The following is a 23,752-nucleotide window of genomic DNA, read 5'->3' as shown; positions in this document are numbered from 1 at the left end:
ACCCCCTGCCATGGCAGGAAAGAGTACTGGGGTCAAACGACCCCAGCAAGGTGTACATATAGCCTCCTCTTAAAGACCCCCAGGGTAGGAGCCAGCACCACTTCGCTTGGAAGTTGGTTCCAGATCCTATCCACCCTGACAGTGAAGTAGCACCTCCTGATATCTAGTCTGAATCTACCCTCTGCCAGCTTGTGACCATTATTTCTAGTCAGTCCTGGTAGTGCTCGGGGGAACAGGGACTCCCCCAGTGCCTGCTGGTCCCCCCTGACTAGTTTGTAAACGGCCACAAGATCCCCCCTCAGCCTTCTTCTGTGGAGGCTGAACCGGTTCAGGTCCCATAGCCTGTCCTCATAGGGCTTGCCCTGCTGCCCCCTGATCATGCGAGTGGCCCTCCTCTGGACCCTCTCCATGTTGTCCACATCCCTCTTGAAGTGCGGTGCCCAGAACTGGACGCAGTACTCCAACTTATGGCAGCACCAGTAGGGAGCCCACAAGGGTCCAACTCAAAAGGACAAATGGATTGGATTTAAGTTTTTTAGTAAAGTTATAGGTTTGCTGTTGTTCTTTGGCCATTCCATAGAGCAGGGTTGGCCAACCTGAGGTATGAGTGACACAAGTAGCATAGACAGATTGTGTGCATGGCACTTGGCTGATTGGGGGTGGGGGGGAGGGATAAGCAACACAGCTGTAGATAAGGCAGGGAGCAGAAAATAGAGCAGCAGATGGAGTTGCACTTGGGGAAGGTGCAGGGTTAATTTATGGCACAGCTTCCAAAATGTGGGCCTCCATTATCATGGAGCATGGAGAATTCTTGCTTGGAGAAACAATTTCTAGGAATCTCAGAAAGTTCACATTCTCTTTATATGGGACTTCCCAGTGTGTAGCATGCTGTTAACTGTACATTAGGACTCAGAATTTCCAAGAATGCCTGAACAGCTGGCTGAACTGAGCATTGTGTGGTGAGGGTTGAGACATATCCTGTAATATTTAACTTTTCAGTAAAATTCAATCTCATCATCATCATCACCATAATGCAAGTTGGCTCTGAGGACTATAAATTAATACCCACATTTTTGGGGGAATTGTACTATATAGGTGTCAGTCACCGTTGATACACTGCATTGTTTTGGGACAGAGCGCTCCTTCTATAGTTTTTTCTTCCTGATTTCTCACTTCAAAAGTTTTTCTTTTTAATTCAAATATTTGTGTATCAAAATTCCATGTTTTAGTTGATTACATATTTCCTGTTTGGATCTTGACATGCCAAACTACACAGGAAAAATATACATTAAATATGATAGTGGGTAAATGTAGTATCACGTGAATAAAAGTTGCATTCTGGATTTAAATAACCTGATCAAAGGCTATGAAGTCAAAGGTCTTGTTTCTTATTTGTACTCAGGCAACTTTTTATCATTCTGGCATTGTAAAGGGACCCTTAAATGATAGTAAATCATAGTTACATTTAGTTTAATACTGCTACACAAGTAATGCAAATGAAAACTTTATTAAAAAAAACAAGTTGTTTTGAATTCCACACAGCTTAACTGCCTGAAGATGTTAAAACTAGTTGCCAGGCTGATTTATACAATAATTACTGACCTTACCAAAGTTTTGATGCTGCTTAGCATGTGGTTTCTGAACTGTATCACTAATTAGCCAGTTGAGCAGGATAGCTAAGCTACCTGGATCCAATATGTACATCCCCAGAAAGCTGGGTTCTGTGGATTATGCCATTTTAAAATTTAAAAAATACATCCTCAGGCTTAATGCGCAGTTTTAGTATTGAAGAAATTGTTCAGGATCTGTGTAAAGTTTATGCAAATTTGCACCTTAATTTAGCTGAGTTCAGTGACTATGTGAATTAGTTGTCGTGTAATACAAACGTTTAGAGAGATACACATTCCCATATATACTCTTTTCTTGGATTTATACATTCAAAACTATCTGTCTTTATTTAATATGGGACATTTTTTATGTTTTTTCTCTGTTTTCTCTCTCACTTTCCCACCTCTCCATCCAACAGCATGTAGATCTGGCTTTATGCAGTAAATTTCATGTTGGTAAATAAAAATAACCCTTATATTTTAAAAGTCATGAGAGACACACATATGAATCATCTTTCCGTAGCATGTAAGTTAATTAAAATGAGTGTTTTATTATATAAGCAGATTAATAAATCATGGCAATACATTGATTGCACAGCAGTACTAAAGTCAAAGCATGGACCTAGACTTCTTGAATGACCAGAATAACTACATTGCCTTGTAGTTGTAGCAACAGTAGACTCTATTCCTCCAGGTGGGCCAGACACTATACGGAGATGGAAAAGTTGAAAGTGAAAACTTGAAAGTAAGTTATATTTAGAACCCTGACCTTCTGGTTTTGAAACCTCTACAAAACCAATATCATCTTCTAAGGTATGATTATATGTACTTTGTGCACCTGTAGCTCAATTTGATATATTTTGAACTTTGTGGGCACACAAAATGCCAAAGCAGTTCCCTTATTTCAAATTAGGCTAGGAACTGTTTCTAAAATGCACAAATAAAGTATCAGAATGTCTGGTCAGAAAGTTGGTTGCTACCAAAAAGTTCAGAAATATTTGTTTTCTAGGCAACCGTCAATTCTCTGGATCATGGAGTACATATAAAAGGTCTAGTCAGGTGCCTGGGGAATCCGTTTGTAGCTGGCAAGCCCAAATGAGAGTGACACTGCTTGTTATAAATTTCACAGATCCATGTTCTTGTCTGAGTTGAAGTCGAAGTTTACAGCACACTGTTTTCTTCTTTCTTGCTTTCCTTCCATTCTCTGGATCAACACCACTTCATGTTGAGCTGCACCCAGTGCCGGATGTTCCCTCCAGAATGAATGACATTCTGCGCACTCCTCCCATATTGAATGTTGAATAACTTCATATCATTTTTGCACACATCATGGTACTGCCATAGAGGGCAACCCCACTTTCTAAATCTGTCTTGAATCTTGCTGTACAAAATATTTTTGAGGATACTGTCTCCTATTCTGCCGACCTGACTGATCCATCACAACCTCCTCTTCTTGATAGTGGCTTCTAAGTGTGTCAGCCCTGCCTGCTCCAGCACCTCTATGTTTGGTATTTTATATTTCCACTTCTATTTTCAGGATCTTGTGCAGGCATCTTATGAGGAAGCTGTTCAGTCTTCTGATGTGCCTAGCATATGTAGTCTATGTTTTGAACCAGAAAGCAGGGATGACAGCGCACGGGTCTCGTACATTCGCGTCTTCACCTTAGTTGATAGCTTTTTGTTATTCCATGCACATTTCTGTAATGGCTTAAAATTCTTAGCTGCTTTTCTGATTCTGTTAGATTTCTGCTGATCCTTAGCTTCTGTTCAGTCTGAAGGTCAAGATTCCTGCTGATCATAGAACCCAAGTAGCAAACACTGTTAATGATGCCAAGGGATTTACCCTCCAGAATGATGCTAGGCATTGGTTCTTCCACTCCTTGGTACATGATCACAGTCTTCTTGAGACTAAGTGTCAACCTGAAGCTCTTCATGACACAGAAAGTGTGCCCAAGAGATTTTGCAGAGAAGATTCATGCTGGGCAACCAAGACCTCATTATCCACAAACAGGAAATCTCTCAGAACCGGTTCTTTCACCTTCTTTTTCACTCTAAACCTTGCAAAGTTAAGCAATCCCCCATCTAGTCTAGCTAGAAGACAAATGCCATCATTGCTTTCCTTGAATGCATGCAGAAACAGGAATGAAAAATAGATGTTAAAGAGCACAGAGGCTGACACACACCCCTGTTTCACCCTGTTGTTGATGTCAAAGGCATTTGATTCCTCGTTTTCATATGCTACAGTTGCCTTCATACCTTGATGTAGTGAGTAAATCATGTTCAACAGTTCAGGGGGACAGCCCAGCTTCTTCAGAACAGTAACACGGCCCTGTCTGTTGACAGTATCAAGGGCCTTTGTCAGATTTGAAGGCTGTGTACAATGGTATTTGTTTTTTTCTACACTTCTCCTGCAGTTGCTTGACTGAAAATATCATATCAATGTTCGAGAGTCCTGGGCAAAAACCTCATTGACTTTCAGGATAGAGTCTTTCACCTAGAGACTGTAATCCAGGGAGCATCATTCTAGCTAAATGATGAAGGTTCTTCTTAATTTTGCCAAGGTCACTTGCATATGGAAATCGCCTATGCCATTTAAGAGGAAATGGTTGTATAGATAGAGCTTTTGACTCTCTCTTCTATAGAATCCTATTCTTCTCCATAGGGTGTCAGGAAGGAGAGGAAAGGGAATGAAGAACTTCAGCTTTCATGATGATCAGAAAAGGACAAATATAGTGCCCATCTTTAAGAAAAGGAATAAGGAGGATCTGGGGAATTATAAACCAGTCAGTCTGACCTCAGTAGCTGGAAAGATCATGGAGCAGGTCCTCAAGGAATCTATTGTGAACATGTAGAGGACAACATGGTTGTTGGGAACAGCCAGCATACATTCAGCAAGAGCAAATCATGTCTGACCAACCTGATTTCCTTCTACAATTAGGTGACAGGCTCTGGATGGAGGAGAGCACTGGGTGTGGTATACTTTGACTTTAGCAAGGCTTTTGACACTATGTCCCTAACATTCTTATTAGCAAGCTAGGAGATGCAGACTAGATGAAAGTAAAGTAAGGTGGATACATAACTGCTCAGTGAGAACTCAATGGCTCAATGTCTAATTAGAAGTAGGTATTAAGCAGGGTTCCCCAGAAGTCTGTCCTGCTTCTAGCATTAGTTAACATCTTCATTAATGACTTGGATGATGGAAGTAAGTGCACACTTAGCAAATTTGTGGATGACACCAAGTTAGGTGAAGTTACAGACACCCTGGAAGGCAATGGTTGGAGCCAAAATTACCTGGATAGACTGGAAAAATGATCCAAAATCAACCAGATTAAATTCAGCATGGGCAAAGTCCTATACTTGGGACAGAATAATTGTGTGCACAGCCAGGGAAACAATTGGCTAGGGTGCAGTACTGAAAAGAAGGACCTAGGAGTTATTGTAGACCATAAGCTGAATATAAGCCAACAGTGTGCTCTTGTTGAAAAACAAAGCCAACAGGATATTGACAGGAGTGTCACTTCCAAATCAAGGGAAGTGTTTGTTCTGCTTTATTCAGCACTGTCAAGGCCTCACCTGGAATACTTTATCCAGTAGGCCCCATTCTTCAAACAGAATGGGAACAAATTAGAAAGAGTTCATCAGAGAGTGACAATAATGATTAGAAGCCTGGGAAGCTTGACTTCCGCTGAAAAAGCTAGCGTTATTTATCTGGAGAAGAGAAGACTGAGGAGGGATTTGATAACAGACTTCAAATAGGTGAAGGGTGATTATAGAGTGGATGGAGATAGACTATTCTCTCTCGCCATAGGGAACAGGAGTAAGAACAATGGCTTCAAGCTGCAGCAGGTGAAAATTAAGTTGGAAATTAGGAGGAACTTTCTAACTCTTAGGGTGGTCAAGCATTGTTCAAGCATTGGAACAGGCTACCTAGAAAAGTTATGGATTTTATGAGTAGGGTTTTCTGGCTAACTTTCCCTGGAAATTTTCAAGAGCAGGTTAGTTAGATACTTGGCTGGAATGGTTTAGTCAGGGATGATCCCAACTTGAGCAGGGGGCTAGACTAGATGACTTTGCAGTCCCTTCCAGCTCTAATTTCCTATAATTCTATGGTTAAAAATTTTCATAGAAAAAATTGAATTATTTGTTTAAATTTTATGTTTAGAAAAACTTTCTGCATACCCTGCTGAATATCTGTTACATACCACTGCTCTCTGCCTTTTTAAATTCTGTAACGCTTTTCTCTCTGGCTAGAAAAGATATTCAGTTTTAAAACATGCGTATTTTTTCCCAAGTTTAGATCACATGTTTGTGTAAAAACAAGCTTAGGCATGTGAGCTATGCTGCTGGAATTGGAATGGTAGGAAAAATATTAAAACCTTTGCTTCAGCGATTCCATATAAGTAAACATTTTATTAGGAAACAGCATTCTGGATGAGTTATGTCATTTTATTTATGCTATATATATGAGTTAATCCATTTGCATGTAATATCATATGTATTAGTCTGTGGAAAGGTTTTCCATAAAAAGACCCAAAAAGAGCAGGGGAAGCTTAAAAAATTCTGGTCCTGTAGCAAAGTGTACTGTGAAATTCTTACTTCTGATTTTAAAAATATTTTTCTCAATGGAAACATGATACAGAGCTTTTCAAAAAATGCTTGAAGTGAGGAGCTCTGCTTATTTCATACAGGTAATACCTCTAGGACCATGGTGGGGAGGGTTTTTTATATATTTGTTTCTTTTATAAAAAGAAATGTATAAGAACCTGCAGCCAGCCTGGCTGTCTTACCCAGTCTGTGTCACTGAATTTCAAAGAACCTTAACATTGGCATTAAAAAAGGCACAGGAATGGGTAGGTAATGCTGGCACATTTATGACTTATGTACCTAGCTTCTGTTTCCTGTCTTAAGCCTTTTTATTTAATCAAGTTGCTGAACAAATCATTTTCTTGGAAACTTTCTTCAAAAGACTATATAAGATTCGGACAGCTAAAGGACAGGCTAAATCAAAACCCAGGTTCAATGCACTTACAAACTGGCTGTGTCTACATGAGATACTTTACTGTGCAGTAGACTAGCCTACTGTGCAGTAAAGTATCGTCTACATGTGCAGGTACTTACTGCTCATTAAATTATGCTACTGTAAATGTATTGTGCAGTAAAGCCAAATAGCATTAATTGCACATGTAGATGCACCCACTGTTGAGAGGTGAAATCTGATTATAGCATTTCAGCCCATTCCTAATAGAGTGCAGAGTGGGGGCTGCATTATCAATGCAGTAAAAATGGTGGGGGAAGTGTGTGCATTTATACATAAGCATTTTTGGGGTCTTTCCTAACTCTGATAAGTATTTGCTTTCCCAAGCAGTTTAATAGAAACCAACAGAGCTATGCTGGGTAATTAGATATCAGTGGAAGCAGAGATCCATAAATTGGCCCTCAGGAACTATTTCCATTCTACTCACACTATAATGATGGCAAGACCTGGATGGAAGAACTTAAATTACTTTCTAAGGCTATTCCTGCCCTACTGTTTGGGCTTCCTTATTATAGAAGTAAGCAAAACAATTAACTATTCTACTTTTTCTTACACTAGTCCTGTTAAAGTTTAACTGTTCTCTCTGCTCGTGTGTCAAGTTACAGTACCAGGTAGGCTTTAAAGAGAGGGGTGTGGTTTGCAAGTTATATTTGCTCTCAACTTGTTTCACACTTTGTTCTGCTAAAATGTGTTGTGCTTAATTTATTCCTTTGCTTGTATTGTGATATATAATCTTTAAAGAACATAAGAGTGAAATATTTTTTTTCTGAATGTGAGTCAAGAAGACAAGCAGGTTATGAGAAGAGGATGAATGTGTAGAAGGCTTGAGGTCTAAGTGTCCTGTGATTCACTGTGAATTTCATTATTTAGGTATCTTCAGGTTCTGACCCCCTGAACAGCAAAAAAGATTTTTACCTTGAATATGGGACTTGGTAGTGTGGCTACCCTGGATGTGCCTTAGCATGAGTCTCAGGATTTTTGCCAAACAGCCTTTTGCTCAAAAGGATTCAAAGGAAAAATGCTGTAGAATATGAAGGCTTGGGGGTTTTTTTCTGTGTTTTTGGTTGCTTGTTTTGGTTTGTGTTTTTTAGGCAAAATGTGACTAAAAGCTTAGGGTTTAATAAGAGTAGAAGTGGCCTGTCAATAGGATTGGTTTTAAGTAATGGATAACTGTAGTCACTGACAGATGTTAATGTAAAGGTGCAATGAGATTTGATGTGGAATCCCACAGTCGTGCTTCCTGCCATGCACATGTAGCATGGTATAGCAGTGAGTATGATTGTGGGCATCCCACATCAGATCCCATTGCACCATGTGGCTGGTACAGGGGGAGCCTGATCCCAGTTGGGACCTCCCAAACTCTGGAGCATATGGGAGTCTTCAGAGGCTCCCATATGTTCCAGCAGCTGGGAGCACTGGCCACACATTCAATCAAAGTTGTGATAGGAACCAGCCACAAAGTTATTGCACATATTTTTGTGTAATAGCTTAGTGGCTTATTTCTCATTTTATCACTCCATTAATTAAATGAACATGTGCCTGGGTCACTCCTTGAGATGTGATTAACCAATTAATCATGTCTTAAGTGTAGTGTCTGTCAGGGCCTGAAGCAGATAATCTCTGTGTGCAGCCACATTTAGCTGAGCACCAGGACAGACACCAGATACTTCATGGCTAGATGATAGGTTGGCTCTCAGTTTTCTTATTATCACTCCCTGATTTTTCTCTAGTCAATTGCAGGATTAGCAACCCAAAGCACAGGAGTTTCAGGACAGCTGGTAATAAGAGAAGATGGTGTGCTTTTCCCTGTGTCCCCAAGCCCCACAATATGTGTGGGATTAGACCCTGTCTAAGCAGGTCTAATTTAATTTATATTACCCTGCCAGCAAGGCTATCATTTGAAAACTAAAAAGAAACCAGATTTTTACCGTCGAGAAATAAAATATCATTTTATACTGGCTCTATAGTAGGAATGTGAATGTGACACAGGGGGAAAGACATGTAATGAAGTAGGTATAGTGCATGTGGATGGAACCTTAACATTTTATGCCATTCCCCCTTTCTTTTTCAATTAAAACAAATACTGGAGCAAAGTCCAAAAACTCTAAATAAGCAAATGGTAGGAATGCTTTAAAAGAGCATATAAGCCTCACTACATTAACTTTGTTTCATGATCAGCTAGAGGGAGGGCTGATCAGTACCTTTTTGGGGTGTAACTAAAAATGTAATTGAGTTTATCATTAATTAAGCAGGTATCAAAAGGTATGTCATCATTTACTCTCCTTCCTCTGCCTAGCTATCAGTCTTTTATAACGCAGGTTGCATTGAGTAAACTAAGTTACTCTGAGTTATGTTGCTTAGACTTGTTGTCCATTTGCAAGCATATATTCTAATTGTAGTTATTTCCATGCACCTAGAGACTATCCAGACATTCTGCACGTAAGCATAGCAAAGTGACATCATATAGCAATTGGCTAAATTCATCCCTAGAGTACCCACATTGACTTCTCTTCAGCCAATATGTCTGAATTTACCCACAACAGGGCAACATGATTAAAATAATCAGAATTGAAATTAAAAACAGAGTTCGACCCAATATTCTGGTCATAACTTCAAATCTCTCTATTTCAGTATGTTTATGTCATTTGCAAATAAATTTTGATATTTTATGAAGTACTTAGCTGGCTCTGTAACACACAAAACTAGAGTTGGCTTTTGGTGGTTGTGGGGAAACTAGGAATACTAAATAGTATTAGAGACAATCATAGATTTAAAAGGATTTTATTTTCTTTGTATGCAACTTAGCAAATAGAATTAGATAACCTAAAAAGAAATCCAGAATCAAACTTCTGAAACAGAGTAAAGTAGTCAAGTTTATTTGACTGAGGATATTATTATTGGTCCTATTTTTCTCTGGTGTCTTGACCTTACTAGAGTTCATTTATCATGTAATGGAAAAAAACAACCACTTTGATAGCAAAATACAGGAAATGCCTTCAATCATGGCTGATTACAGTAACAGCTTTTCTTCTCTTGTTTTTGTTAAAATAATGCCCTTTATGCATGCCTGAAACAATGTAGAATAATGCTCTGGAGCCCACTTTTCAATGTATGAGCCACATCTATGAATCTTGTATGAAAATATGTATTTTACTGGTATTGAGTTATGCAAAACTTAAAAATGAATTATGGACTGTAACTTCAAAAGCTTGATGGTGTGTCTGAGGTATGTCTTGCAATGATGCAATCATCACATGGTAATTGAAGGCTTTTCTTTTAATTGGATTTTTTTAGGCTTTATACTGCAAAAGTGGGAGTTTTTCCATTGACTTGAATAGGAGCAGGATAAAATCCATGACAATAGAAAGCCTACAAGATAAGAGAAACAGTTATTTTGCCCATGAAGCATGTACAAAATATTTTGCATGGAAATTGTGACTGACTAGCTGATAAACCTTTTTAACCTACCTGCCTCAATTTCCTTGTCTAATAATTCCCTACTTCATGCAGGCAGGTATGATGAAACTGAATTCATGATCTCTTTAAACGAGGAACTGCAGAAGTGTAAGGGCCTGTTTAGAATGTATAATTGCAGTTGCAGGGGATCCAACTCTTGTCCTCTTCCCACAAGATCCTGACAGTTAAGATATTGTATTTCCAGTTAGCCAGAAAACCCTGCTCATGAAATCCAGATATTACTATGTTTTATGTTTCTTTACTAAATTTCTTTGTTTCACTGGTTGGCAAAATATGGCAACATTTGGAATTTTACCTGTTTAATAGCACTGATCAAAATAAACATGAGGGTTTTTTTTTCATAAATCAGAGTCCTTTTGGACTGATCTGAATGCAAAATCAAAAGACAGTTCATCTATGGATAAGTTTGTTCTTTAAGAATTTGTTGACATTTCTGCAGCATTCCACTATCAAGACTTGATCTGCCTAGAATTTTCTAGCTTCATGCCATCGTTTTAGCATCTTTCATCAAGTGGTTTTGTGAGATAATGACTTAGCAGTGTTTTTTTTTAGAGGATAAAAAGCATACGTAACAGTTTTAGTTTGCATGTTGCTGCACCTATTATAATCATATTCACCTTATTTATAGTTCTTTAGATAATAAGTAGATAAGAATATGAACCTTATCTAGTAAGAAACATGGGGCCAAATTCTGTCCTCAGTTAAACCCAGGGAACTCTTTGCCCTCAGTGGAATTACTACTAAGGCAGTATTTTGTCAAACTGTGATTCTACAGTGGCATACACATTACATTTTGGAAGGTGGCATCTTGTCGTTTGAAATCTGTCCTCCCTGGCCAGTGTGAATATAGATACTACTTAGAGCTGATGATAAATTTTTTTATTAGTTTTTTAAACTAGAAAATAAGGACTTTCCCCAGGAATGTACCTATTTCAAGGAAGGTTAGAAAAGGGGGTCTCAGACTCAGAATGGAATATCTGGTTAGAATGGGAGAAAGTTTAAGTAATGAATCCACCCCCGCATAGCTAATAGCATTATGGTGAGGCCCTTACCTGAAATACAGGAGCTCAAAATATAGGTCTCTGCTCTGTCTAATCAGACCTGAGACTCTGGGCTGTGTACAGAAGTTGCTTTTTAAATCTTTTAAAGTGTTTTATTGCCATGACTTAACAGAAGTGCATGGCTTTACAGCATTTAAAAAATGGGTACTGTGCTTTAAATTAACTCCTGTTAAATAAGGTATCAAATTTGAAATGCTGTATTTTATAGAACATTAGCAGCCTATAGTGCTTTAAATAACTTCTGTATGCTGGTCAGATTTCTGCCTCCTAGCCTGAAAAATGCAGGGAGGCTCAGAGTCTCCCCCCACCAACACTGCACTTCTGTCATGTTTAAGATTACTGTAACTTTATAGTGCTAAAAAAGTGCTCTAAATTACAGCACGATAAATGTGCACAGACCACCTCCCCTGTACACACCCTGGTGTCTTAGATAGACAAAACGGGGGGTATGTGTGAACAACACTTTAAAGCGGGTTAAATGCTTTTCCACTGCTTTAAAAGTGTTGGTGTTTGCATGCATTGCCGGTGTATTGCACATTAATTCCAGCCGCCGTACCACATTTGGAGGCATAATGCACCTTAAGTGACTTTGAAGCACAGCAAACTAAAATACCTCCAAGGAGTTTTAGTTTCCTGCCCTACAGCCACGGAGCAAAGCACCGGGTTCCATGCGGCTCAGGGGCTGTGCGGGCAGCCCACGCAGGCAGCCTGGCAGCAGTCTAGGAAGGTAGGCTCCACCAAAGAAAAAAAAACAAAAGCAGCTAGCCTGATCTTTTTATTTTTTTTTTCCCCTGGAGCCTGCCTGCCTACATGAGCTGCATGGGGCCCTGGTCCTTCCCTCCATGGCTGCAGTGCCCTCCCGGGACCACCGGAGCTGGGTGCCTGAGCGTGGGTGCTGCCAGGGGGGGAAGCCACTGTCACAGAGGGAAGCACCAGCCCCACCTCCCACAGCCCAGGGACCACTCTGCCTGCTGGCAGCTTGCCCTCCTCTCCCCACCACCGGAGAGGCAGGTAAGACATGCATGTACATGACACGGGGGTTTACTTTGCCTTAAATTGAAGCGGTGTTTATAAAAACCCAGTGCTCCAATTTAGGGCCCCTGTTTCATCTACACACTCCCTTACATTCCAAGTGAGTGTTCTCAAAAGGGTTGTGTTTCATTTCCTTGAGAAACATTGAAAAGTCTTCAGTTTGTCTCAGTGTGGAAGGGAAGAAATTTCAAAATCTTCATAAGTTTCATAGAATGGGAAAACTGTTTTTGCCCAGTTATAGCTATAATCTCCTGAGGTAGACTGTCTTCATACCAAGTGGGCCTAATTCAGGGTTTAGCAGAGACAATTCCATTAATGACAATTTGTATTTGGCACAATAGCTCAAATTCTCAAGTCCCTATTAAGACAAAATTTTCAATGGGAGTCAATGGCAGTGTTGTTTGAATAAGGATATCAAACCTGAGCCAAGTGGAAGATTCTGTTCTGACCCTAAGTGACATCCCTGCATCAGAGTTAATGCAGGATTGCTGAACTCCCCAGTAAGACACAATTTTTCCATAAACTCTAGAAATGAGTATAAAGTGCCTTGATGCTGTGGGCAATACTGGCAGAGAATGACAACCTCTGAAGTGGGAATAGAGACCACTTCCTTCTATGCCTGGACAATTTCTGAAAATGTTATGCGTCACGTGTATTTAAACTTTAAGAAAGTTCACTTAAGTTCACATATAAAAATGTGGAAATAATAAGAAAGGAAAAGCTAAACAAAGGAAAGCTGTTGAGTACTATATATTTATTTGTCTGCACATTATTTTAAGGAAACCTAGTGTAACAAGATAAGCAAATCATGAACTTTTATGTCCTAAGCTGTTACCGCCAATTGTAATAAAGTTATAGTCGAAGCCATTAAAAATCCATATATAGAAATTATTTTATATAAAAATGTTTTCATGCTATCAGCAAAGTCATTACCCACTTAAGTTACAGGTAGGAGTTATTAATGGTTTCCCTTTCAAAAGCCACTGTCAAGTCAATTTAGACTTTTGCAAGTTAATGATCTTTTTCTACCTTGGGGGCCAGTTAACTAAAGTGGATCCAGCTGTTTTATGGCATAGGGCCACAGAAAGTGGCTTTTTCAATTGAGGACACTACAACTTCCCCCTCAGCAACTACTGTTGGGAAATGAAGGGAGATTTTCAAAGACACATATTACGGTTAGGCATGTAACTGTTTTCTAACTTTCATTGGGAGTTACCCTGCAAACACCATTGTGTCTGTCCATAACATAGTCTCCCAAGTGAAATGGTGGTTACACTCTTTCAGCATTTAATCCTAAATAGGCTGGTCAAAAACTTGCCCCAATGGAAAATTTCTGTAATACAGTGGTCACCATTAAAAGTTGGCATTTCCCATCAGGCAGCACCCTGTGATTTCCTTGTTTAACAACAACAACAAAATTACATTAAGTTTGTTTGTGACCATCATGGGCTTCCCCAGCTTATATTTCTTTGAACTTTTCTGAAACAAACTGTTTGTGGGGGATTCAATTTTAAATTGGCCATTAATTAATATAAAAATATATAGAATGAATATATCATTAGTGTGAGTGATTTATTTTTTATTAATGTAGCATGTAGAGAATTACTAGTATTAATGCCTCCAGTGGGGTAGTGTTTTATATGATGAAAAGTGTTTTCCAGACTTTGGCCTTACTCCTGCAACATGATGTCCATTAGCAGGGGTCTGTGTCTTTTCAGTGGGGCTCATGTGGGGAATGGGTCAGCCATGTGTGCATCGTATCTAATCTGCAATTAGCAATAAAAGTTTCCTACTGGACACAAAGCCTGCTGGATACAGGTAGAGCTGGGGAATGGGGAAATATTTTGCCAAAGGATTCTATGGCAAAACCTGATCTTACATAAAGACATGGAAGATCCTGCACAGTGAAGTGTGTCAAATTCATTTTAATCTAATTGAGAAAGCTGAAGGTCTGATTAGACTTAGATTTCAGCTGTTGGTCCAAAGAGCTCTGAATGCCCCCTTTCCCCTGCCCCAGCTCAGGCCAGGCAGCTCATTGCTGCTAGTTTCCCCCTCCCTCCCTGCTGAATGCCTCAGAGCTGGGGGTGGGGGCATGGCTGGGGAGAAGGGGCAGCTCTTCAGCTCTCTGCTCACCTGCAGGCAGGCTTGATCCACCCTTGACCCAAAGGGCAAACATCTGTTGGGTTGGGTGGGGGCACTGTAACTCATGGTGCTTTTTGTAAAGTGCTATGAGTTAGAGTGGGAGCCCAAATGTCTGTCAGTCCTTTTAGTTAAATATTCTGGAGGACAAGGTATATGTTTGAAGAACTGGAATTTCAGATAATGGACATAAAAAATTAGCAGATTCTGATGGACATGACCCTCCTACAGATAGCAGTCTCAAAGAACTCACTACCATTGTGATTTTACTTAAAATACAGTCCTGACAAAAGCCTGTAGAAAAAAATGAACTTTGTTTCAAGGTACTGACAATCCTATTAAAGCTTCTGTATTCCAGAAAGTGCTTAATTTTAAGTGTATCAGAATGTAACTTCCATGAATGAAATAAAATCATGTTTATCCATGTGCTAGTTCAAACTGGTGTTTGGTATGTGATAAGAGTTCAGAGAACCTTTGTCATTTCCAAGCACAAGCTTCAGCTGCTGTGTAATGGTTCCACTGCTTCTCCATGCCTTAGAAGGGGCAGTTTCCTTCCCTCCTGCCTCCTGTGGGTTCATTTATGACAAGCCTGGCCATTCAGGGTTTGTAGTGCAGGCAGGATTTTCCCATAGAAAGGAACAATGGTAATGGAAATGATTTCAGATACTTTCTTCAAAGGGTTTATTATTGCCTTCAGGAACAAAGTAAAAGTTAAAAATTATGAAATATCTCTGGGCTTTTTTTCTTTGGACAATTAATCAGTAAATATGTACTGCACTGTCTCCTTTTTTGTATTACTCTTAGTGTTTACCTCTAGCATAGGCTTCCAGTATACACCTATGACAAGTAATAAATTTGTATTTAAATTCCTAATCTTTGCATTTCATTCAACCAGAAAGAAAACCTTTGCCACCACTGCAATTATTGGTTATTAACTTGTACAGTAAATGGAACTCTAGGATCCTTTTAATTTGCACCACACACACCGACATTTATGTTCTTTGTGGTTTTGTTTCTTATTTTTAAGTTGGAGTAGAAACAGCTGCTGCAGATATATATATCCTTATAAAATGATTCTTTGCTTAAGCCAGTGTGTGGCTCTGTTTCTTAGCTACTTGGTCTTGTTGTTCAAATGTGGATTTAGATACAGTAGCTCATGTTTACTCAAGTCAGACCCTATGGTATATGATATTTGGCAGGCTTTCTGAGTGGAACCCAATTTTACTTGCTTCTTTAATACATATAACATTAGATATTGGTTACTATCATATTATAATCATCCTATTCTTATTGGAAGTGAGAGCATTTGTCACTTCCCAGGAAGAATGTGGTACAGAATTGGACCCAGGATGAGTGGCCACTGTGTATTCAACCCTGCACTTCCCCCATGGATCACCAGCAGCCAGCTTAGCATCTTTCCATGCACTCTCTCTTCTGAACTGCACCAATCTTAATATTACATTCCTGGACCTCTCTTGAGATCCTACCTATCACACTAGCTTCTGTGGTGATTTTGATGTTGGCAAGTGTTTAGAAATCAAAACCAAGGCCCAAATCACTCTATTTAATGCTTTCTGAAAATAAAATACAAAGTTAATAAGAGAGCATATTTTAAGTAGCTGACTGCTGAAGTCAACTGAACCATCTGTACAGTAGCTCTTGGCAGACCAACCAGGGAGAGGGATAGCTCAATATATCACTGCTGCATTCAGGCAACCCAGGCATTTCCCTAGCGTGACTGGTTGGGTTGTTTGCAATTGCATGTAATTACTCAGGTTGTAGGAACTCATTTTGCCAGGCACAGATGAGTTTTTTTAGTCCTGGGAAGAGAATGAAAACAGAGAAAAAAAGGAATTTAATAGACCTTTGTCACTGAGCTGCCTGACACTATATCATTTGGTAGGCTCTGATTTAGATGCAGACAGCTGGCACTAATACTGGGAGACAAATAAAAGGCAAAATGGATCATTCTGTATGGACAGTTGTTCTAAGTTTCAGAGAGTGATGGCTATTTACTCACTATCCAAGTTAACAGAATAGTTGCCTTTTCTTTGAGCAGTTTGAGGGAGTTACAGCATTAAAGCTGTCAAAAACTACTACCTCTCTCTGTCTTGTTTAAAAAGCCAGAAGCTGTGTATTCTCAACTTCTATGAGGACTTTTAAAATCTTTTTGAAGAGTTTTTTTTTAACTCTGAGCTAATTATAAAGTTAAATTTACAGGATTAAAACTTTTCTCAGAATCCTCTGCTTTTGCGTTTGAATAGACGTCAAGGTAAATGTTTTTTCATGACTGCACAATCAGACATTACTTCCCAGTTGCATATTGCACAATAATGAATAAATAGCTATTCAGTTAAAATAGAAATTTTTTTTTAAACAGAGGGAGCTGGTTCTTGAAGCTCTTTATATGGTAAGTCAATACAAACACTGGTCTATTGCCTTGGCTGAGGTCACTTTGCATTATGAGACAGGTAATCTTGGGTCAGAAGTTCTGTAGGACACTTATCTAATGCTACAGATGTTGGGACATTGCAGAGGTGTGAAAAGGTGAATATATCCTGCTATGTTAGAACCATAATGGATGGGTTGTGCATCAGTTTTCCAGTCTTGAAAGAGCTTATACAAGTCAAAATGTGTGTTCACTCAGGAAATGCACAGATATAGTGTAAACAAGAGGACAGAAAGGAGTGCAGAGTGAGATAATGGAGAAGAGAACCTTGCAGTGGTCCTGTTAGCACACAAGTGCACACACTCCACTGCACCAAAAGGCTCGTGCATGTATATGCATGTTTTTAGTAACCTGAAAATCAACAGTTGCAAGGAAAATATTTTCTGTGTCCAATGAAAGCAAAAAAGAATATGCTATGCTATCTTTCTGAGGAATGAAAAACTATATGATTTATTTTTTAGTGGCAAGGGTTAATCTGTCTTCTGAATTCTCATCCTCATGTGATACCTGCTTGCAATTTTTTTATGGACACCAATACAATATGAAGCTCTGGCTCTTGACAGTTGTTTGCTGTTGTATTTTAATTATATACTTATCCTCCTCTTTGGTCTTTTATGGGGTGTAGTGACTCAGGTTGTAAGCTCCCATTTAGTTACTTAACTTTCTTTTTCCAAAGTTTCATAATTTATTGTTTTTATACCTGATAACTTGAAATTAATTGAATACTCTGACTTGTTTTAAATACAGAAAATCTTGCTTCCTTGCTAGATCTTTGTTTTACTCACTGTCTGTAAATATTGATATTTTGTTAGTCTTTCCCCTTGCCTCTTTACTTCCTACATGCTTTTCAATGGGAGTTATATTAGTATTGTTTTAAAGTTTCCCTCAAATTTTTCCTATTTTTTTTCAACTCCAATACATCTTGTACCTATGTTAACAATAGTTGATCTGTATTAAATTCTGTTAACTCATGAGTTATCAAATTGATGGTCATGGTTGTACATGGTAGGGTCCTAAAAATATTTCAGGAGATCTCAACCACTCCAACTTTTTGTAGCTATAGGAAGATGTCCCAGATGTTTTTCTGTCATCAAGTAGGGGTGCAATTTATAAAAAGTTTTGAGCCACTTAATTAACACATGACTGATCATTTACCAGCAGGTTTAATCTTGTGATGGACTTCTCAGAAAACTAAAATTAGTCTTCTTATCTGTTTGTATGTTAGTTATCCCAGTCAGGTTGTACTAGCAAGTTAAATGGACTTTCTAGATCCTCCACTACTGATCAAAATGTCACCTTTTGAGAAAATAATCCACAGGAATGACTGTGCCACTATCCTTCTCTGCCATAAGGTGGCCTCTTGCTGTTCTGTTTTATTATTGTCTAGGTTTGTCTTGGATTATGAGCTTTTTGGGCTAGTGACTGGCTTTGTCTCTCGATTTAGCGTCAATCACGCTGCCCTTCAACAAATGTCAACTTAATAGGTAATAGAAACTGCCCATATGCCTTCTGCCAGCATGGGAAAATCCCCACTTCTAGGAACACAAAGTTTAAGTTAACATTTAAGACTTATCTTGGGCTTTTGGGATCAGTCTAATCATTTCATTTTCAAAAGATTTCAGCTTTCTGAGCTGGCCCTTGAATTTCATCAAATTCCTGTCATAATTAATCATTATGCAATGTTTTTTAGAAAAGTCCATTTTAAAACTAGCTGGAATTGGTTCCCAGAATGTACTCCTTCTGTGATGAGGTGATCCTCACAGCTCAGCTCTCTCTAATTCAGTTGCTAATGTTTTATATATCTTGGGGATTTCCAAGGCAATGCTGTATTTGGAAGATTTAAAAATGCACCCAGTTATAAGCCATTTTTTCCTTCATACTGCAGAATTTTTCATTCCCATGGCAATACTGCTTTCATGGTCTAACTGACCTTTTCTGTTGCCTCAACTAACTCAGTCTTGAGTCTAGATGGTTTTGCAACACTTGTCAATATGTTACTATGTGACAGAAGTTTCCTCATCTTTATGATGTGGGGTAGCCTTGTCAGATCTACTAAATGATGTCACTGTCTTGTCTCAATACTCTAGTGACTCATACAAAGCAGTACCTCAAGGAGAAGTATATGGTTCTTGGAGTTAGCTCTCCTTATTTTGGCTATCCTTTCCCACCAACAGGAGGTTGGACTGACCTGGTTAGTATCTGCAGACCTAGACTCAGGCATGGGCGAACCAGGTGGCCGCCTGGGACCCAGACAGAAAGGGGGCCCGGAACTGAAAAAACCCCCGCAACAATTGCAAAAAAAAGACAAAATCGTATTGTTTTGTGACTTATCAAACACACTCAAAAGACATAAACACCATGAGATCAAAAATATATGACTTCTCAACTGTCATGAGTCACTTGTAAACAAAGCCATGCCATTTACGTGCTTGTGTGCAGCCGTGATTCGGTACTAGTACTACTAGCACTGAGTAATTAACATCTATTCATCGTCTACTAAAATTTATAAAAATGGTAATTTTTTTTCTGTTGTCCAATTATTATTATCACTATCTCTGGCAAAGGGGATCCCAATACTAATAGTTTGCACGGGGCCATGAGGAGTCTAGATACGGCACTGAGTATCTGTCATCTACCTATATTGATAAAGGATTCTGTAAATGGGGCTTGCCGTGGAAGAACAGCAACATGTTGGGTTTGTTGTTGTTCTACTGGTAGGGCCTTTTCCAGTGTAGGGTTGAGGTATATTTGGGAGCTAGAAGGAGTGATGGTGGAATGCCAGAGTTTGCAGCATGTTCTAGGAGAGCTCGTGTGGGAGGTTAGTTGAGGCTCTTTACAGGCCTAGAGAGTGAAACAATACCACCTAACATTGGATGCATAGAGAACCAAAGTGAGACGGTTTGGCTGCAAAGGTTAGTAGCACTGTCTAGCAGTTGTGAATAGAGGGAGATGAAGTGGAACAAAATGCTTCATGGAATGCAAGTTAGAATCCAGGCATTAAGGGCATATTTGTATGACTCCTTCAGCCATTGGTGACGCATAGGGGATGCATGTGGGTGCATGTGCACTTCCTGAGCGTGGCAATGCACTTTTTGTGAAAAGGGACCATCAACACTGCTGGCAGTGCCTGTGGGCGGTTGCTGCTTGCCACCCCGCTCCCCTCACTGCCAACACTGCCGGTCATCTGCGGGTAGTCTGTGATCACCACTAGCTGCTGCCGGCAGTGTCTGCGGGTGGTCACTGACCACTAGCCAGCATTCACCACCACCCCCCACTGACAGTGCTGTGGCCGCCTACGGGAGCTCCCTACTTGCTGCTGCCTACAGCATCACCGCCACCTGCAGGAGCTTGCCATGCCCCTGCCAGCCTCCAGGGGCATGCGGCATTCGTGCTTAATGCTTTCAGCATTTTGAGAGCACCTCTGAGAACATGGCCCTGAGTATCTGCTTTCACTCTGCATGTGACAAACATGGAAATGAGACTGCAAAGCTGCCCTGAGGATGCCCCTGCTGCTACTCTTTAGTCTCCTGAAGATTGAAACCTTAACAATGGTGGTGGAAGGCATCACAGGGAAGATTTACTGCCTCATTTCCAGGCTTGCCATGAGCAGAGTAAGAGTGGGTAAGTAATGGCATGCTACTCAGTGGAGTACACGAGAGTACTGCAGAAGCAGCACAGACATACTCTAAATCTGGTGGTTTTGCCTTTAATTATTTTTAGACAGCTTGGGGTAGTGTGTATGTGGGGCAAAATAAATAGACAATGATCGATCCTTGGTTCATACCAGTTAATGAGAGGTCTCTGGTTAATGACGTTCTGGATGTCCAAGATTTGACTGGGAATGAAACTTTAAGTTCTGTAAGTATTGTCAGAAAGTAGTTGAATACTGTCTCTGAGCCAGTTTCAATATAGTTAGTTTCACTTCAATATTTGGTATGTTATAAACCTGTCTGAGTGCAATTGCCTAGTGTGCCTTAGAGTTGCAGTAGAACTAATGAACAAAATCAGGCTGGAGGGAGCAGCCGATGATGTTTTCTCAAAACAAGGACCTCCATTTAGGAATTCAGTCTCTTTTGTTCAAAATAAACCAAATCTGTTGATATTAATGGGCTTTGTATCATATATCATATCTTTTGGTCTTTGAGGGTTAGGATCTGTTTATTGAGAGCATTATTTGTCTCTTTGGCTTAGAATTTGCTACGGGGAAATTATTCAATCTCTGGACACTTTTGTTCTGGAACAAGAATGCTCAGAGCGAGGCACTTGTTCCAGGATAGAAGTGTCCACACTTGAGCTGTTCAGGAGCAACTACCATGCTTTAAATATACTCTGTGTAATCCATGTAAAGTTTCAAGTGTTGACAATCCCTTAGAAAAGGCCTCTGGGTTTGATTTTGTCTACATTTTGGCATGTATTTTTTACTGCAAAGTTGTTTAGACCGCATGCAGGCATTTCTTTAAATTCTATATTAATCTAAATTAATAAATACAAATAAAGCACGCCATACAATATCCAAACACTTAGGTTTGCTTGCTTTACTTTATTTTATCAATTACATCTGGCACTTTGTTTCTTTACTTGTTTTTCTTTCTTCTTTTCTTCCCATCAAGTGTTTTTCTACCCCTCCTCCTTGGTCTAATCTAAGAAAAGTGGCAAGTAAATTAAATAGTGCACATTATCTATTGTGTTAAAATGTGAGATGACTATCAGCATTATTTTTAGAAAATGTATAAATACTGTGCAAGACAGGAAAGGTGGATATCCCTTTCTCAACTCATTTTCGACCCCTCCCAATATAATAACCAAGAGTTGGGTATTTTTGACACACACACATTCATGCTAAGAATGCACAAAAACCAGCTGCAAGGATATACCATGTTGCCATTCAACAATGAGTGTGTAATATTCCTAGGAGACTATTTTCTCTGCATAAAAAGTTGTTTTAAATTAATCAAGTATTGCAAGCATGGGAATTTTGCCTCCCAAACATTATCATTTACTGGAATCAGAATTTTTAACTAAAATTCTTGTTTAAAGATTCAGTGAGATTTTTTTTTTAAGTAATTATGTGTGCAGTGTAAAGGAACTGATGACAATTTTCCTGGACATATTAAGCAAGTCTGCCTCATAACGCTAGCACTGAGGGTTCTGTTTTTGAAAAATGCTTGTCCTTCTTAAAATTAAAAAATAAAGAATACTCTTACGTGTTACATTTAGCCCAATGAATAAGTGATTTTAAAGAGACACTGCTTGAGTGTTAGAAAAATAAAACTTACCTTTTTTGATTCAGAATGGTTTGGAAGTGCAATGTGTTATACACCCATGTTGATTCTAAAAAGATATCAAACATTCCGTCCATAAATGCCTGAGGATCAGAAATAGACCAGATATCATTACATGGCTAGCCTTGACATGGGTAACTGTATGCAACCATTTGAAGTGCATGTTCAAACCAGGTGAGGTGTGATCTTCAACCACATTATGACACTTTGCAGGGCTCCAGCCCTACAAAGGAAAAAAAAAAGAGGGCTGGGGATGGGCAGTACAGGTAGCTCAGTGCCTTTCTTCTCCCAGCCGAGCACACTACATTGAACCCCCTTTTAGCACACCCAGTGAACCTTTATTAACAGAAGGGCTACTTCTGCTGTCCCTAGCCCTTGCCTATATCAAGGAAAGGTGTGATGATGTAATTACATTAATGTGCTTACGTACCCGTACAAACCATGCATGCCGGCTGCACAGGAGCAAAGAAGAGTTGACATCAGTACAGTTTGGCCTAGTAACATACCAAAGTCAGGTGCTGTAGGGTAAATATCCTTCCTATGGACAGGGCTCCTGGTTTACTGGATGCTAATGTGACAGTCCAAGGAAATATAAGGGAAGCTATTCCCTCCCACCCTCTTCCCATCTCCCCACACACACCTATGTTGCTTGATATGTATAGCTGGATTGGAGTTAGACATCCAGCCCCTTTACTTTGATAGCTGAAGAAAATCAAAGGTTGGTTCTTCATGGTACTTGATAGCTTCAGTTTCTTTGGTGGCTTCAAGTATGCTCACCTAAGTTACCCCTTGCAAAAGTGGCATACATACAGCGATATGTGAGTCTCTGTAACATGTTTAGTGGTTTGTGCTTTCCTATTGTTTGTGGGTCAAATTTAGGAGGAGATTTTCAAAACTGGAGAGAGGTGGTTACACGGTAATGCAAATATCTTTTAATTTTGACAGAGACCTGAAACTGGACAATATTCTTCTGGATGCAGAGGGTCATTGCAAGCTGGCTGACTTTGGAATGTGTAAAGAAGGGATCCTGAATGGAGTAACCACCACCACCTTCTGTGGAACCCCAGACTACATAGCTCCAGAGGTATTATTTGTACCCACCTTCCCACAGAAACATCATCAGGAATCATAATAATGAACTACGTTGCATGCATCCAAGGTGAAAGCTGGTGGGAAAGGAAGCTGGCCCTTTATATGTAAGGATGGGGCAAAGACCTGAAATTCTATATTTCATAGCTGTTCCCCACTTACCTGGTTTGAGGACTTTATCTAGTTAATACTAACTTTTCTGTTGGATATTTGTCTGTTCTGTTGCCTTTTCTTTTTAACTGAGTAGTTGCTCCATATATCAAAATACCTACGCCATGTGCTCTGTGGACTGCTGCCAAAAAGCATGGGCAGATAAACATGCTCATATTTAGCTCCTTTTATCATCTAGTTGGTCTTTCATCTTTTTTCTGTACCAGAAGGTGGAGTAGGTGAGGAAAAAACATTTCAAATGAAGCTACAGTAACCAGTCTGTTTTTCCACAATGTTGTCATTTAACATTTTTTCTGAGCCAGCATTCTGTGAACACTGGCTTTCTCTGATGCTTGTCCACATTTGTGACCCCCTCGGTGCTGTGACTCTGAGTCGTTCAGATGCTAGTTGTAATGGGATGCTAGCAGCAG

General features: G+C 39.6%; 1 protein-coding gene across 1 annotated transcript in view; it reads left to right on the top strand.

The window, feature by feature from the left end:
* Window positions 1-23,752, top strand: part of PRKCE (protein kinase C epsilon) — a 581,980-nt gene that overhangs the window by 486,832 nt on the left and 71,396 nt on the right. Inside the window, exon 12 of the mRNA XM_019516328.1 lies at window positions 23,028-23,166. Coding sequence (XP_019371873.1) covers window positions 23,028-23,166 — 139 coding nt within the window. The remainder of the gene's footprint in view (window positions 1-23,027; window positions 23,167-23,752) is intronic.

The sequence above is a fragment of the Gavialis gangeticus genome, unplaced genomic scaffold, assembly GCF_001723915.1.
Source record: "Gavialis gangeticus isolate Ggan-Ray unplaced genomic scaffold, GavGan_comp1, whole genome shotgun sequence".
Lineage (NCBI taxonomy): Eukaryota > Metazoa > Chordata > Crocodylia > Gavialidae > Gavialis > Gavialis gangeticus.
The sequence above is the reverse complement of the archived record's forward strand: the minus strand, read 5'-3'. Positions and strand labels throughout refer to the sequence as shown.